The sequence below is a fragment of the Myotis nattereri genome (assembly GCF_964212035.1).
Source record: "Myotis nattereri genome assembly, chromosome: 16".
In the NCBI taxonomy this organism is placed as follows: domain Eukaryota; kingdom Metazoa; phylum Chordata; class Mammalia; order Chiroptera; family Vespertilionidae; genus Myotis; species Myotis nattereri.
The window spans coordinates 37166945-37180044 of record NC_138091.1 but is presented as its reverse complement, the minus strand read 5'-3'; the positions used below and the strand labels follow the sequence as shown (position 1 = coordinate 37180044).

The 13100-nt window shown below is 55.4% G+C and overlaps 1 protein-coding gene across 1 annotated transcript in view; it reads left to right on the top strand.

Moving 5' to 3' along the window:
• The window catches only part of MARCHF10 (membrane associated ring-CH-type finger 10), a 79133-nt gene extending 66033 nt beyond the window's left edge, over window positions 1–13100 (top strand). The window contains exons 9-11 of the mRNA XM_081110816.1: window positions 3548–3661; window positions 9034–9076; window positions 12642–13100. Of these exons, the coding sequence (XP_080966942.1) occupies window positions 3548–3661; window positions 9034–9076; window positions 12642–12703 (219 nt within the window). The 3' untranslated portion in view covers window positions 12704–13100. The remainder of the gene's footprint in view (window positions 1–3547; window positions 3662–9033; window positions 9077–12641) is intronic.

Here is a 13100-nt window from a genome sequence, read left to right as displayed (position 1 = left end):
GAATCCTGTCTTCACTCTCCCCTCTCGCAGGACACTTCTGTTTTGCGAAATACTGTGCCCACGAGGATGAGCTCATTCTGCCATCATGCCTTGGGGAAGCAGGCAGAGCAGTGGTGACTGCTCCCCTTGGATAAATGGGGAGTCATTTCGGTCGTGCACAGCTTAAACTCTCCGCTCAACATCGTAGCCCTTGATGGCCCCGGGCTGCCCACTCCGGGCTGTGGCCACTGTGCGATGGAGACGCGCCCTGCCATCTGGGCCCTGCAGCGCAGGACGGTCTCGGCGGGGCTCTGGCTGGCGCTGCTCTGGAGCGCAGGCCTGGGCTCGCGCCATCGCAGCCGCGGGCAGATGTCCTTGGACACACGCAGGCACCTAATCACCCTCACACTTGGGAGCATCTCTTGAACATGTTTGAAGACTGGAGAGAACGTGCAGCCAGGCGGTCCGCCTCCTGAAGTGGATTAAATGGAGACTTTCCATCGGTGGCAAATCTCTTGGTCGAAATGAATATTAACAAAATGAAGGGGGGGAGAGGGCAGGAGAGAAGAAAGAAAAACATCTGGCAGGAGGGCTGAGCGCTCCAGAGCTGCTGTCGCCTGCCTCACAGGCTTCTGCCTTTCCGGGCTCCCCACCCCCGCCCCCCACCCGTCCCCACGCTGCACGAGGGCACGAGGGCATCAAAGTGCAATGCGTTTGGGTCCGGGGAGGGCTGGGTCAGGAGTAGCCCAATAAATAACACTCCAAAACCTAGCTCCTTTCGCCCTTGCGAACAAACACCGCAGAACTCTCTGTGATGACCCACCCCTCCCACTTGTGGCTGGGGGATAAAGGACCCGCCCTGCCCGGGGTGGCCGGCCCAGCCCCTTTGTCGAGCATCACAAGCTCCGCCAAGGGCCACATAAAGCAGTCTGGCCAGTGGGGTTCATGACGCCGCGTGACAGGTTCCCGCCCACAGACCAGCGAGGAGACACAATCTGCTAGAAGTGACTTTTCAAATTATCTGCAGAAAACATTAGTGGATATTTTCCCATCTGCATGCCTCCGGGCCTTATTGAGTCATAAAGAGTAAATGATTTCCCTGAATGCTTTGACAAACCTGATCGTTCCAAGCCATTTTCGAGCTGATTGATTTGCCATTACGCATCGGAGTGTCTCTGAGCATAAGAGGCTTACCGGCGATGACAGTGCAGGAGGCAGAGCGGCAGCTCGCAGGAGGCCGCCACCCGTGGCAAAGCAAACAGGACGAGGCGCGGTCTGCACTGAAGAGGAGGAGGGGCAGGCTGGGAAGGCTTCCCAGAGAAGGTGGCTTCGCAGACAGACACAAAGGAGGCACCCACTCCCGGGGAGGCGGGAGGAGGCAATGAAAGCAGAAAAGGGTGAAAACAAGCAACTTCCCCTCTGCATACTCCCGGCCAAGGTCAGAGAGCGCAGAGGAACGTGACTGAAGGCTAAGAACAGGAGGCCACCTGCCAAGGACAGTGGCAGAGCCTTTGAAGACGAGTCTGTGGGGCGGCGGAGGGGCCTTGAGCAGTGACCTTGGGGCCAGGGATCCCCCAGATCCAGAGTTGGCCCCCATTCAGGAGGAAGAATGCACCGGTCCTTGCCCAGCTTGGGCATCTTTCCTGGCAGCTGTTTAGTCCTGGAAGAGGTGTGTCTGTGCCAGCTTCCCGAGCGGCCCTTGCTGGGATGGGAATGTGGCTGCTGCTGCTGCTGCCGGAGCAAGGAAGAGGCACCGGGGTGGCCCCTGTGGCAGACCGGCTGCCGTTATCCTGGGAACACGGTCAGAGTTCGGACCTTTCCCAAGGGCGATGCAAAGGGCCACGCCCTCTGCTGGGAGCCGAGTCTCCCTGGGGCTTCCTGAGGCCGTCTGGCTCAGTCCCCAGGCCCGGCCCCTGGGGATTTGGCATGAGGACAGATGGAGGATTAAAGGGGCGGAGGGGAGGAGTCCTTGCTAATGCCACTAATTTATTGAAGGTCAATGAAGCGTCCACAGGGCGAGGCCTTGCCACACAGACCACCAAAGGAGCTGAGGACAGAAGAGCCATGGTCAGCCAGGGGGCCAGGCCCGCCCCATGAACCTCCCCCTATGTTCTAAGCACCAGTGAGAAAAATAAAACACAACCCACCCACCAAGAAAAGGCGAAAACATGAACAAGTGTTAGATGCAGTGTACAGCATAAAGACAAATGCTTAGGAGTCGGGGAGTAAAGGGATAACTAAAACAATTGTTGGGAAGGCTCCTGTATGGAAGGGACATTGTGACAGCGATAAAAGAAGTTTTGGGCATGGCCTGGCAAAAAGGTGGAGAGGGGGCATTCAGAACAGAGGCACAAAAACAAGCCAACAGCCCAAACCAGGAGAGGGCACGTGGAAAGGCCCTGGGGTTCACAGTGCCATCTGAGACCCTGCCAGGCACACGCTCTCTGGGGATTAAATGGTAATAGATGAGCCTGGATGGGGGGCAAGAGAGGAATAGGTGAGATCATTAAGTAAAGATAGTAACATAAAGAACCAAGGCCTGCCCTAGCTGGTTTGGCTCAGTGGATAGAGCCGTTGGCCTGTGGACTGAAGGGTCCGGGGTTTGATTCTGGTCAAGGGCACATGCCCAGGTAACAGGCTCGATCCCCAGTGGGGGGCATGCAGGAGGTAACCGAGCAATGATTCTCTCTCATCATTGATGTTCTATCTTTCTCTCCCTCTCCCTTCCTCTCTGAAATCAACAACAATATATTTTTTAAATAAATAAATAAATTGGGGGGGGGGGGGGACAAAAACAAGGCCTGTGCCCTTTCTCTGGGCAAATGAGGGATCTAGGAAAATAAAGTAACCCTCCCATGGCACCTGTGCCCCAAATTCTCCCACAGAAGTCTGCCTTCCTAAGACAAACATCACCTCTTCTCAGAGGCCAGAGCTACATCCATACTCCTCACTTCTGCCTAATATGGTCCCACCTCACCATCTCCCCAGCCCGTGCCAAATTTTTTTTAAATCTAAAACAAACTCCTGCCACAAATACTCCAGCCACACCAGTGAGTCGGGAACTTGGGCCAACACACACTGCTCTCCTCATCCCTATGTCTCTGCTGGCAGTCAGCGCCTCCAAACGGCCCTTAATACCCCTCATAACCACTTCCAAACTCCCTCCCATCCTTGAAGGACCATCACAGAAGCCTTGCCCCATGTCATAGCCTGGAGGCTGGAGCTTCTCCAGGACAGCCTCACTAAATAGTTAAGAATTCCCCCATGGCTGCCTGCCCTCTCGCCAGGACCCCCTCCTGCTCTGTTCTCTGGTCCCCGAGGGCAGGCCTGGCCTTGGGGTGTAGGCTCTCCTTTTTAAAATATACATTTTCTTTTTTTATTGATTTCAGCCTGCAACCCGGGCACGTGCCCTGACTGGGAATGAACCATGACCTTCCGGGTTCATAGGTCAATGCTCAACTACTAAGCCACCAGCTGGGCTCTTGTCCCATTTCTTGTCACCTCTTGGCCTTGTTACCCTCCATGAATATTTTATAGATGAACTTAAGAACTTTCTTTTCCAATGTAGCTGCAAAATGAGCTGATGAACTCCGGCTTGTACCTGGTGCTGCTGCTCCACCTCTATGAGCAGAGGTTTGCGGAACTCATGCGACTCAACTATAGCCGGGTTGGGAGAGAGCGGGTAAGTCTGGCTCCATCCCGGCCCCCCCAGCAGCAGGCCCCCGACCCTTGCAGGGTTGTTTATTAGATGTGCGACCTGTTGAAGTCTTCACCTGTCACCCGGTAGGACACAGCACTGTCATCGTGAGGACTGAGACGTCATGGCTGCTAAGTGTACGCCCAGTCCTCTGGCTGAAAAGTAATTGATAATCACATGATTGCTAACTATTAAACATGAGTAGTAACTAAATGGGCATTAACGGTCACCTAGGCGAGTGAGTCGCTAGGGATTTTTGCCCCGAAAATAGAGGCCAGCAAGGTTGCTGGGGCTGGGTGCGCATCATGTGTGGGCACGCCCACTGCCCAAGCACGGGGGCCCGTGAGAAACAGGGACCTCCCCCCACAGGAGAGCTATGTTTTTGGCTTTGGATCCCAGGGTACGTTATTCCAGCATCTGCATGGATGCTAAGAAATAAAGGTGCTGACGGTGTCACCCTTTGTCATTAGAGATGTGGCCGGGAATGGCCATCTGGGGCTGCCCTTCCTTTAACAAGAGAACCAGGGCCCTCCAGGAGGCTTCGAGATTGGAGGCAGAAGCCTGGGTCTGCTACTAACTGGAGCCTGACCTGAGCCTAGTCAACCAAAACGCGGGAGGCGGACAGGTTGACCTCTGAAGTGTCTTGATCGTTGTCAAGCCAGAACTCTGCGCCCCAAGGAGTCCCTCTTGGTCAACCACTTCTCTGTGGTGGGGCCAGGAGAGAGCACTGGCAGGCCAGGTCCCCTCCTTTACCTTAAGGTCATGCCAGGGGCTGATAGATTATTAGTGTTTTGGGTTCCCAGAACCCCTTGAGGCTTGGAACTTGACTTTGGTTCATGTCAGAAGGTCATGACTGGAAAGCAAGCCAGTGTAGCAGTGAACAAGCTACCATGAGACAGTCTTAGTGACACTCTGTCACCCTGGCCCATGAACCTCCCTTTCTTTTCACTTCTCTCTCTCTCTCTCTCTCTAATCCTCCTCCTCCTCCTTCTCCTCCCCCTCCATCTCCTCCCTTTCCTTTTCCTTTTCCAGCTCCTCCTCCTCCTCCTCCTCCTCCTCCTCCTCCTCCTCCTCCTCCTCCTCCAGTAGATAAGAGGCACCTGCTGTGGCCATTGCCTGGAGGCTGGAATCCAGTGATTCCAAATGGCGCTTACATTGCCACAGTCCTTGCATGATTAGAGGCTGTTGCGATCCATTTGGAGTCAACCCAAACTAAAAGACTGCGTTCAAACCATTAGTCATAACAGTTCTAGATTTGTCCCTACCTTTTCTTCTTCTTCTTCTTCTTCTTCTTCTTCTTCTTCTTCTTCTTCTTCTTCTTCTTCTTCTTAAGTTCTCCCACCCTAAGCTCTCAATTAAGAAAACAGGCTGGGTCTTTGCCAAGCTATCTCCTCAGGAATCTCACCCTCTTTTTGACCTGGCCTGTCCTTCCTTTAACTCTTCCGTCGTTTTAATGGTGACATAAATTCCTCAGAGAAATACACTAAAAAAGGAAAAAATAATAGTACAGGAAGCAGGAAATGATCCTTTGTTAACATTTCTGTAACCTCGTTTTCATGGTTCCACATCTTTTTAATGAACCCTTTATTGCACATTGAACTTCAAAGCACCCCAGTGTTGATATAGGTTACAGATGGCTGCCACTTCGGCAAGCTAACGCAAGCAGGGTTCGCCCTCAAGACAGCAAAGCACACGACAAACAGTGCAACCCAGTGGATGGAAACCCAGGCTCAAGAGCACTGGCTCTGAGGAACCTTCTGGTAAAACGATCCTAGAGGAAGAGGAAGGGATACCAGGAGCCAGCTGGGAACCAGGACAGGAAGGAAGCAGGAAGAACGGGGCAACATTCTTCTCTCACCACAGCTTACATTTAATGAGAAACCCTGAAATAGATCTCACCCACTAAACCACCGAGCAAGCGCCGGTGCAAATAACCAGTTAAGAGGTCCACAAATGGAAGTAGGAAGGCAAGGGCTTTGGGCAAATTCATACACTGGACTTGAGTCTCCATGTTTTCTTGTAGAAAATACTCAGAATCTGTGAGAACATTTAGCAGAAGAGAGGCATATGTAAGGAGTGAGCCCTCCTTCCCTGTCCAGTCCCTACCAAGCTGGAGAACCCATTCGCACGGGGTTTCTTGGCTGTTTTCACAAAGGTGTCCAGTGATGCATGCCTGTCAGTGTGCTGATCATTCACTCACTCATTCATTCATGCCTCAGCCTGTATCAGTGGGGACCTGGCCGCCTACTAGACGTGATGCCACGATGTCCCTTTTTTTTGAGGAGCTTATGGTCAGGTTGGAATTTATAAAAACAGAAAATACCATATTTATAAATCTGGAAAATAACTGGAAAGTCACACTTGGTCAAGAGAACTGGCAGACCCAGTGGATTCCCAGAGGCCGTGATAGTGACAACACCAGGTGTCCCCTGACTGGGTTTCCAATGATCCCGTAAACAACCAATTTGTCTCTCCGGTGAGGTTGTGAGCTATTTGAAGGCAAAGCCCAGCCTTCTACTCCTCTCGTGATGCTGGCACACCGTGAATCCTATGTGACCGCTGACCACGTCCCCGACACTATGGAAGCCAGGAGCATTGATTGATTCCACCGGTGCTAACTGACGGTCAAAGAAAGACGTGGTCTTGTAGGGTGCAGGTGGCACGTTGCACTGGCAACCAGGGCATGGAACCCTTATCTCTTTTGACCCCTACAGTCCTCCGGTGCCTAGAAAATGCCCGGCACAGTGTAGGTGCTCAATAACCTTTGATGCTCAAACAGTAAATTAATGAACCAGAACCTCGCTTCTCCCAGGAAGCGAGTACAAATTGGAGATAGTACAAACTTGTGGAGAGAAAGGTTTTCTGGTAAAGACACATCCAAGTTCAAGGTACAGTCGTTTGTTTAAAGATGTCTCTGTGTGCCTACTATGTACCAGGTTCTAAACTAGATTCTGGGAATAAAAAGATGATTATAAAGGACTCAGAGTCTAAAAAGAAAATAGACGTGTAACAAGAGTATCAGCAATGTGCCTTGTATTACAACAGAAGATTGATGAGGGAAACAGAGCAAAGTTAGGTGACGTGAGGAGCCACGGTTCTCACCCCCTCCTTCCACTCCTTCTCCAGGACAGGCTCTCCCGGCAGGGTCCTCAGGGGCACTAGCCAACACCTCCAAGGCCTTGCTTTTCATCTGAGTAGGTTGTGCTCTTTGCTGTCGGTCTTCCCCCTGCTTTGAGAGCCTGGTAGCCAAGCTCCTCCCATTATTGCTCTCATCCACTGATGAGCTGAGGAGGTGATGATTGCACTGAATCTTGGGAGAGTTTAGCGGGTGGACAAAGGTGGGTGGGGAGGAAAAGGGCATTCTATGCAGAAAGCAATGCAAAGGCTCCGAGACCTGAAGAACCTTGCATGTTTGGGAAAGCCGAGGAGTTGAGTGTGGCCAAGACTGGCAGGAAGTGAGCCTGGAGGCTTGGCAGGGAGCAGGATGTGATGGGTTGGTGTTGGGCTCTAGAAGGCTGCCCGAGGATTTCTAGCTGGGGTGGGCAGGCCAAGAGGTCTGCGTTTTTGAGAGGTAACTGGAGCAGCCATGAGGAGGGCGGGCTGGAGCGGGACGGGACCAGCTGGGTGGCTCTTGCACTGTTACAGGGCAAGGGGCCCACGTGGGGAGCATTGGAAATGGGAAGTGCGGACTTGGTGGGCACAGAGGGAGGCACGTATGGGCTGAAGGAAGCATTGAACAGTGTTCTGTGCAAGTGCCCAGCACGAGGACACAACATCCACCGGCCTCACGGGACCCCACTTGGCTCACCCTTTGTTTAATCTGAGGGGGACACACAGCTGGCCTGCGAGGTGAAGCTATACAGACTTGCCTTCCAGTCCTCTCTTCCTATCCGCACTCACACAGGGCACTCCACTATTCAGGACCTGCCCCCCACCCCCACCCTGCCTCCAAAGCCCCCTGTCCTGGGAGTCCTCATAGCCATACGTCTTATCTCTACCAGGCTTCCCTCCCTCCCCCCATGAAATGTACCTATGCCCTGACTTTCTCTCCCTGCCTGCCCATGGCAGCTCCTCTATATCCCTTAGGGGCCTGATTCACTAAACTACATAGAACAACAGAGAATCCCAGTCAGTGTGCTGAAAGGCAAAGGGCAGAGGGCAGAGAGTGCTCTGCTGGAGTGAGGCCCGCCTTTGTCTCCTGCCCCAGGTGTGCTGTATCACCCCTGCACCTGCAGGAAAACTTTCACCTGAAGAAACCGGAGGGGAGGGGAGAGGAGAGGAGGGGAGGGGAGGGGAGGGCAGTGCAGCGGCTGGCCTGGGAGGCAGGCAGAGATTTGAAGCAGCTTTCAACTCCCACTGACCCATTTATGTGTGAGGCTGGGTGGACTTTTCCCAAGCCCTCCCCATTCATACCATTTCTACAAAACCAAAAGTCTGGCCTCCAAGGACCAGATCGACCCAAAATACGAGAGGCCGACCCGTGGCCCACACCCACCAAGATGGCTTTCCCTGATGGAGTGTGAGCGCTGGTTTCGATAGATGCGATCACCTGGCACAGAGTCTCGGGACAGGATGAGGCCGGTCAACACGGCCCTGATGTATAATTCACCGGGTGACTGGGCCTGCACTCTGTGAGAAACTCCATCCTTCTCCTGCCCTCTTCCTGGCCTGTGGGTGAGAGGCGCCCCAGAGGCCAAGGCTGCCTCCACACTGGGCAGCCTGTTGCCCCAGCAACAGTGTCTGGCACCCCTTGTTTTGTCCTGGAGCCTGTCACAAAACCCCTCTTCTCCTGGGGGAAGAGCACCAGCCTTCCGCACCCCGTCCCACATCCTCACAGCCTGGCACAATGGGCTCCCACGGAGCACACAGTGTTTCTTATTGTGGCATAAAATGCCATAAAGTCAGAACAAAGAGGGAGCCCAAGGCCTTGATGGGCCTGCTGCTTCCTGCCGGGCAGAGAATACAAGCGATTGTTTAAAAGCCAGTGGTGAGGCAAGTGGCCAATTAGCAAGGCCTTCACCCCCACATGGGCCTGAAAACGGGCTTCAGACCATCAGGATGGGATCTTGCTCTTCAGATCAATTGCAGAGAGGAAGCAAGTCTGCTCACGCTGCCAAAATTAGACGCCCTGGGCTGACTGGCAAAGGTGACCTGGGCGATGCTGCGGCCGTCCTTGGGGCGCGGCTAAGCCCTGCGTGCTGAATGTCAGCATGCTCCGGGCACCCCCACGCATTTCCCCTGCCCCTCTAAGGCGACGGTGAGGCATTCCGAGAACCTCCCCGAGTCTAGGGAATCATACAGCTGTTCACGGTTGCCGTGGAAAGACAATTCATTTTTCACTGTCTTCTTTCTCATAGCTGTCAAGAAATTTCCCACAACCCAGACCGGAAGAAAATGAAAGTAGGTTTTGGGGTCAGTCCTGCCATTTTGAGGGTGTTTGCTAATTTACTTTTTCTGTCGCTGTGTTGAACCTCATACTGTGGAAGGAAGTAATGACCACCACCCAGAGGCAAAAATAACCCCACCGAGCTTGGGAAACTAGCAGCAGCCGGTCATAACGGCGAGTCCAAGCACTGACCCGGAGCGGATAAGGGTTCCAGCTCCCCCTGAAAGCAAGGAAAAGGGGAGACGGTGGTGTCGGGGTAGGATGGCTCACCGCAGGATTTTCCCTTTTCCTTCTCCTTTGCTGGAATTCTCCAGCCTCTCAGGTTATCTTCCAAACCCTGGAAGGGGCTCTTTAGCCATCACCGGAAGGGACCACATTCAATCACAAGCTGGTGGCTTTTTATTGGATTTCCTCACCATTCGGCCCCATCAAGTGGGTCTGCTGGACTCAGAGGCTGAGCCAGGCCTCCTGAGAAAGGTCCCTCCTAGGAAGGAAACCTGCCTTCAAACAGGCCCATGATCTCAGGACCCCACACTGGAGAAGATGTGGTTAATGAAAGCAGGAGGGCTTGCAGGGAGAAGAAACATTACAGGGCCGGGGGGGGGGGGGGGGGGGGGATGTGACAATTCCCTCGCCAGAGGCTATTCCAGGGAGCAATGTTACCGCCCTAAAAGGGTTAGGACAGTAAACCCCACACTGGCTTTGCCGTCCGCATCACCTGGGGACTTACCAGAAGCAGATTCCTGGGCCCCTCCCTCCCAGGGACTCGGGTCAGGCCCAGGCCCCGGTGAGCCCCTGGTGGTCAGGGCGCAGCTGGTCAGGGGGATGCTTTTGGGGAACCCCCCACAGGCCCGCCTGGAGGAGAAGCTGAACCAGCTCACAACTGCACAGGGTGAGGCCCAGACGATGCCTCTAGAACCCAGTTGACTGTTCAGGGCACGCTCCTCCGGGAACCGGGGTGCAGGGGCGGGGGGGGCCATTTTCAGAGACGCGGGGAGAGAGGGAGGGGGCCTGCCCTCCGTTCACAAAAGGAGCCCATAGAGTCCTAGTCCTGGGCGCGACCGCCGTGTCCTCGGGGGCCACTCTGGGCGGCCACCCCCACCATCCAGCCCTGCCGATCCCTCCCCGGTGCTCCCCCTCCGGGAACCCGGCTGGGAGCGAGCGGGAAGGGAGCGGTGGGGTCGAGAAAAGACCTTTGTGTCGCGGGCGCACACACCCCCTCTCGCGGAAAACGCCTCTGCGCCTCGTCTCGCTGGTCCTAATCGCGGCTTTTGGCGAGAGCCCCAGCTCCGGAAAGGGCGCGACAGCCAGCGACTGTGGGCGCCGGAGAGGACCCGGGCCGAGGCTCCGGGCAGGGTCTCGGCGCCGCGCCCGGCGGCGCCCTCCCCAGCGGCGCCCGCGCCTCTTCCCGGTTCGGGGAAACCTGCTGCAGCCGGGCGCGCCCGGGCGGGTTCGGCTGCGCAGGGGCGCCCCCTAGTGCCCAGCATGGGCCGCTGCCGCCCTCCTGCTCCGGGAGGCCCTGAGGACCAAGCCTTTTCCCCACGGAGCTGGGGAAGGGACGTCCGGGGCCCAGGGAAGACTGGCGTCTCCGAAGGGCAGGAGGAGAGCATCCCTGGGGTGATGCTTCAAAAGGGGTCTCCACGGAGGGGATCCTGGGAGCCCCCCCCTCCGCAAGTGCCCTGGCTGTGATGCTGCCGTCCCGCGTTGCTCTAGAGCAGCGGTTCTCAACCTGTAGGTCGCGACCCCTTTGGGGGTCGCCTAAGACCATCGGAAAACACATATAATTACATATTGTTTTTGTGATTCATCACTATGCTTTAATTAGGTTCAATTTGTAACAATGAAAATACATCCTGCATATCAGATATTTACATGACGATTCATAACGGTAGCAAAATCACAGTTATGAAGTAACAACGAAAATAATTTTATGGTTGGGGGTCACCACAACATGAGGAACTGTATTAAAGGGTCGCGGCATTAGGAAGGTTGAGAACCACTGCTCTAGAGAGAAGCCATTTGCCATCCTACTTCAGGAATCTGGGACTAGCTCTAGGACCACATCCTCCCCTGCACCGGCCCCAGTGTGGGGGCAGCCAGTTCTCCCTGGAAACGTGGATCTAGGTCCGCTGCACCTGCCCCCAGCCCTGCACACACACCAGAGGCCTGCAGGCACCGCTGAGGTGGAGCAGAGCCCTCCCTGTGCAGGGCGGGTCTTGGCACCTGGTCAGATGCTGCCCTCGCCTGGCTTCCCGCCAGAGCCATGATCCAGAAAAGAGCCACAGAGCCGCATGCCTTCCACCCTCCCCCGGGCCGCACTCTTCCTTGGTCCCCAGCAGCCTGGCACGCCTCACCTGGTTGGCAGCACTTTATTAAGAGCGGCTGCCAGAGCTGAGTCACAGCTGTGACCTGCCGCCCTAGCTCAGTTCAGGAAAACGAGGAGGAGAAAAGGCAAAACCTCAGGGCCCACGAGGTGGCACAGAGATGCCAGCCTCTTTGTGGCTCTGTGGTGCCCATGCCAACCTTCTCACCAGGCACCCCGCCCCTGCACCTGGTAACCGAAGCCACACATAAATGGCACAGGTGGCACAGAGGTGAGGGCAGCTGGGGAGAGTCCCTGGGTGGGTGTGCCCAGATCTGACAACCTGTCACACCTGTCTGTGACCCAGCCCCCCTGCCAGTGCTGCCCAGCTGGCACGAATGACTGTCACCTCAGCCAAGCCCAAGGCCAGGGAGGGGAACAATGCCTCCTGCAGCTATCAATCCAGGTGTGAACAGGAGCAGGCAGGGGGCCTTCAGGCCAAAGGTTGGGCCAGAGCACCTCTCCGTTTGCACAAGTCAAGGCAACTGGCTTTGGGGGAAAGAGCAGGGTGAGTGAGGAAACGGGAAGCTTGTGGGGCTGGGGCTTCCTGTGGCAGAGGTAGAAGCTGAGAGGGTCCAGGTAAAGATGGGGGGAAGCCAATTGCTCGTACTCCTTGCCCTTCTTCCACCGTCAAAAACCGTTTCCAAACAGTCAGGGGGCACTCCCTCAAGCCAATGGGAAAAGAAATGTATTGAGAACGAGTTTCCCCCAAGAATAAAGAGCCCCCCCCTTCCATCTCCTCACTCAGACCCCAATTCCATCCCACTGCCTCTGTCTTCCCTCCCATCACATGGCCCTCTGCTTCCAGCCACTTGATCCCTGGAAGACTTCTTTACAACCTAGGCCAATCCCTCCCCCGCTTTCCTGACAAGTTAAGGAAGCGAGAGTTCGTGTGGGGGCACTACCCTGAGAGCCTCCTCCAGCTATTCATCCTGCAAACATTTGCAGCACCAGGCCCCATGGGGATCTGAAGATGAGTAAGATGCTTTTGTTGAGGGGCTTACAGTCCAGCTGCCCTGGCCGGTGGGAAGTCTAGGAATTTCCCAGCCCCAGACTGCCATCTCTGTTCCCCACACTGTTCCAGGCACTGCAGCACGTGTGTGGCTGGCCACTGGGGCTGGGATGGGGGCAGGAGGGGCAGCAATGGCATGCCCCTCCATGGCAGATCCCGCAGTCTGCTGTGGCTCTACAGCCTGAGAGATCTTTTTGCTTTCCAGATTCCGAGCTGGGAGATGGAAATGAAAACGGCACGTATGAAGGCAACAGGAGGGTCATCTAGCAAGGAGCTGGCCACGGAGCTCGGCGGAGACCTCTCCCCCAGCCGCCCTTTCTATGTCCCCAGGTGCCTCCCTCCCTCCCTCCCTCCTCCCTCTTTACTGAAACCGAGACCATGTGTCTGCAGTTACCGTGTTTACTTTATGCCACCCCCTTCTTGGGGTCTGGCTTGAGGGTCTACGGACAGCAACAGCCAAGACCCCGACAGCACAGGCCAAGCAGCCTGGCTTGTTGAGCACCCTCAGGCTGCCCTGCTGCTGCCCCTCAGCCCAGAAGCCCCAAAGGACCCCACAGCCCTGACAGGCCCAGCAGCCTGGGGTCCCTCTGCTGAGGGCACCTGTTCAGGCCGCCACCCTGAGTGGAATCGTGGTGCGTATTCAGTAAACCGACTTAATTTACCC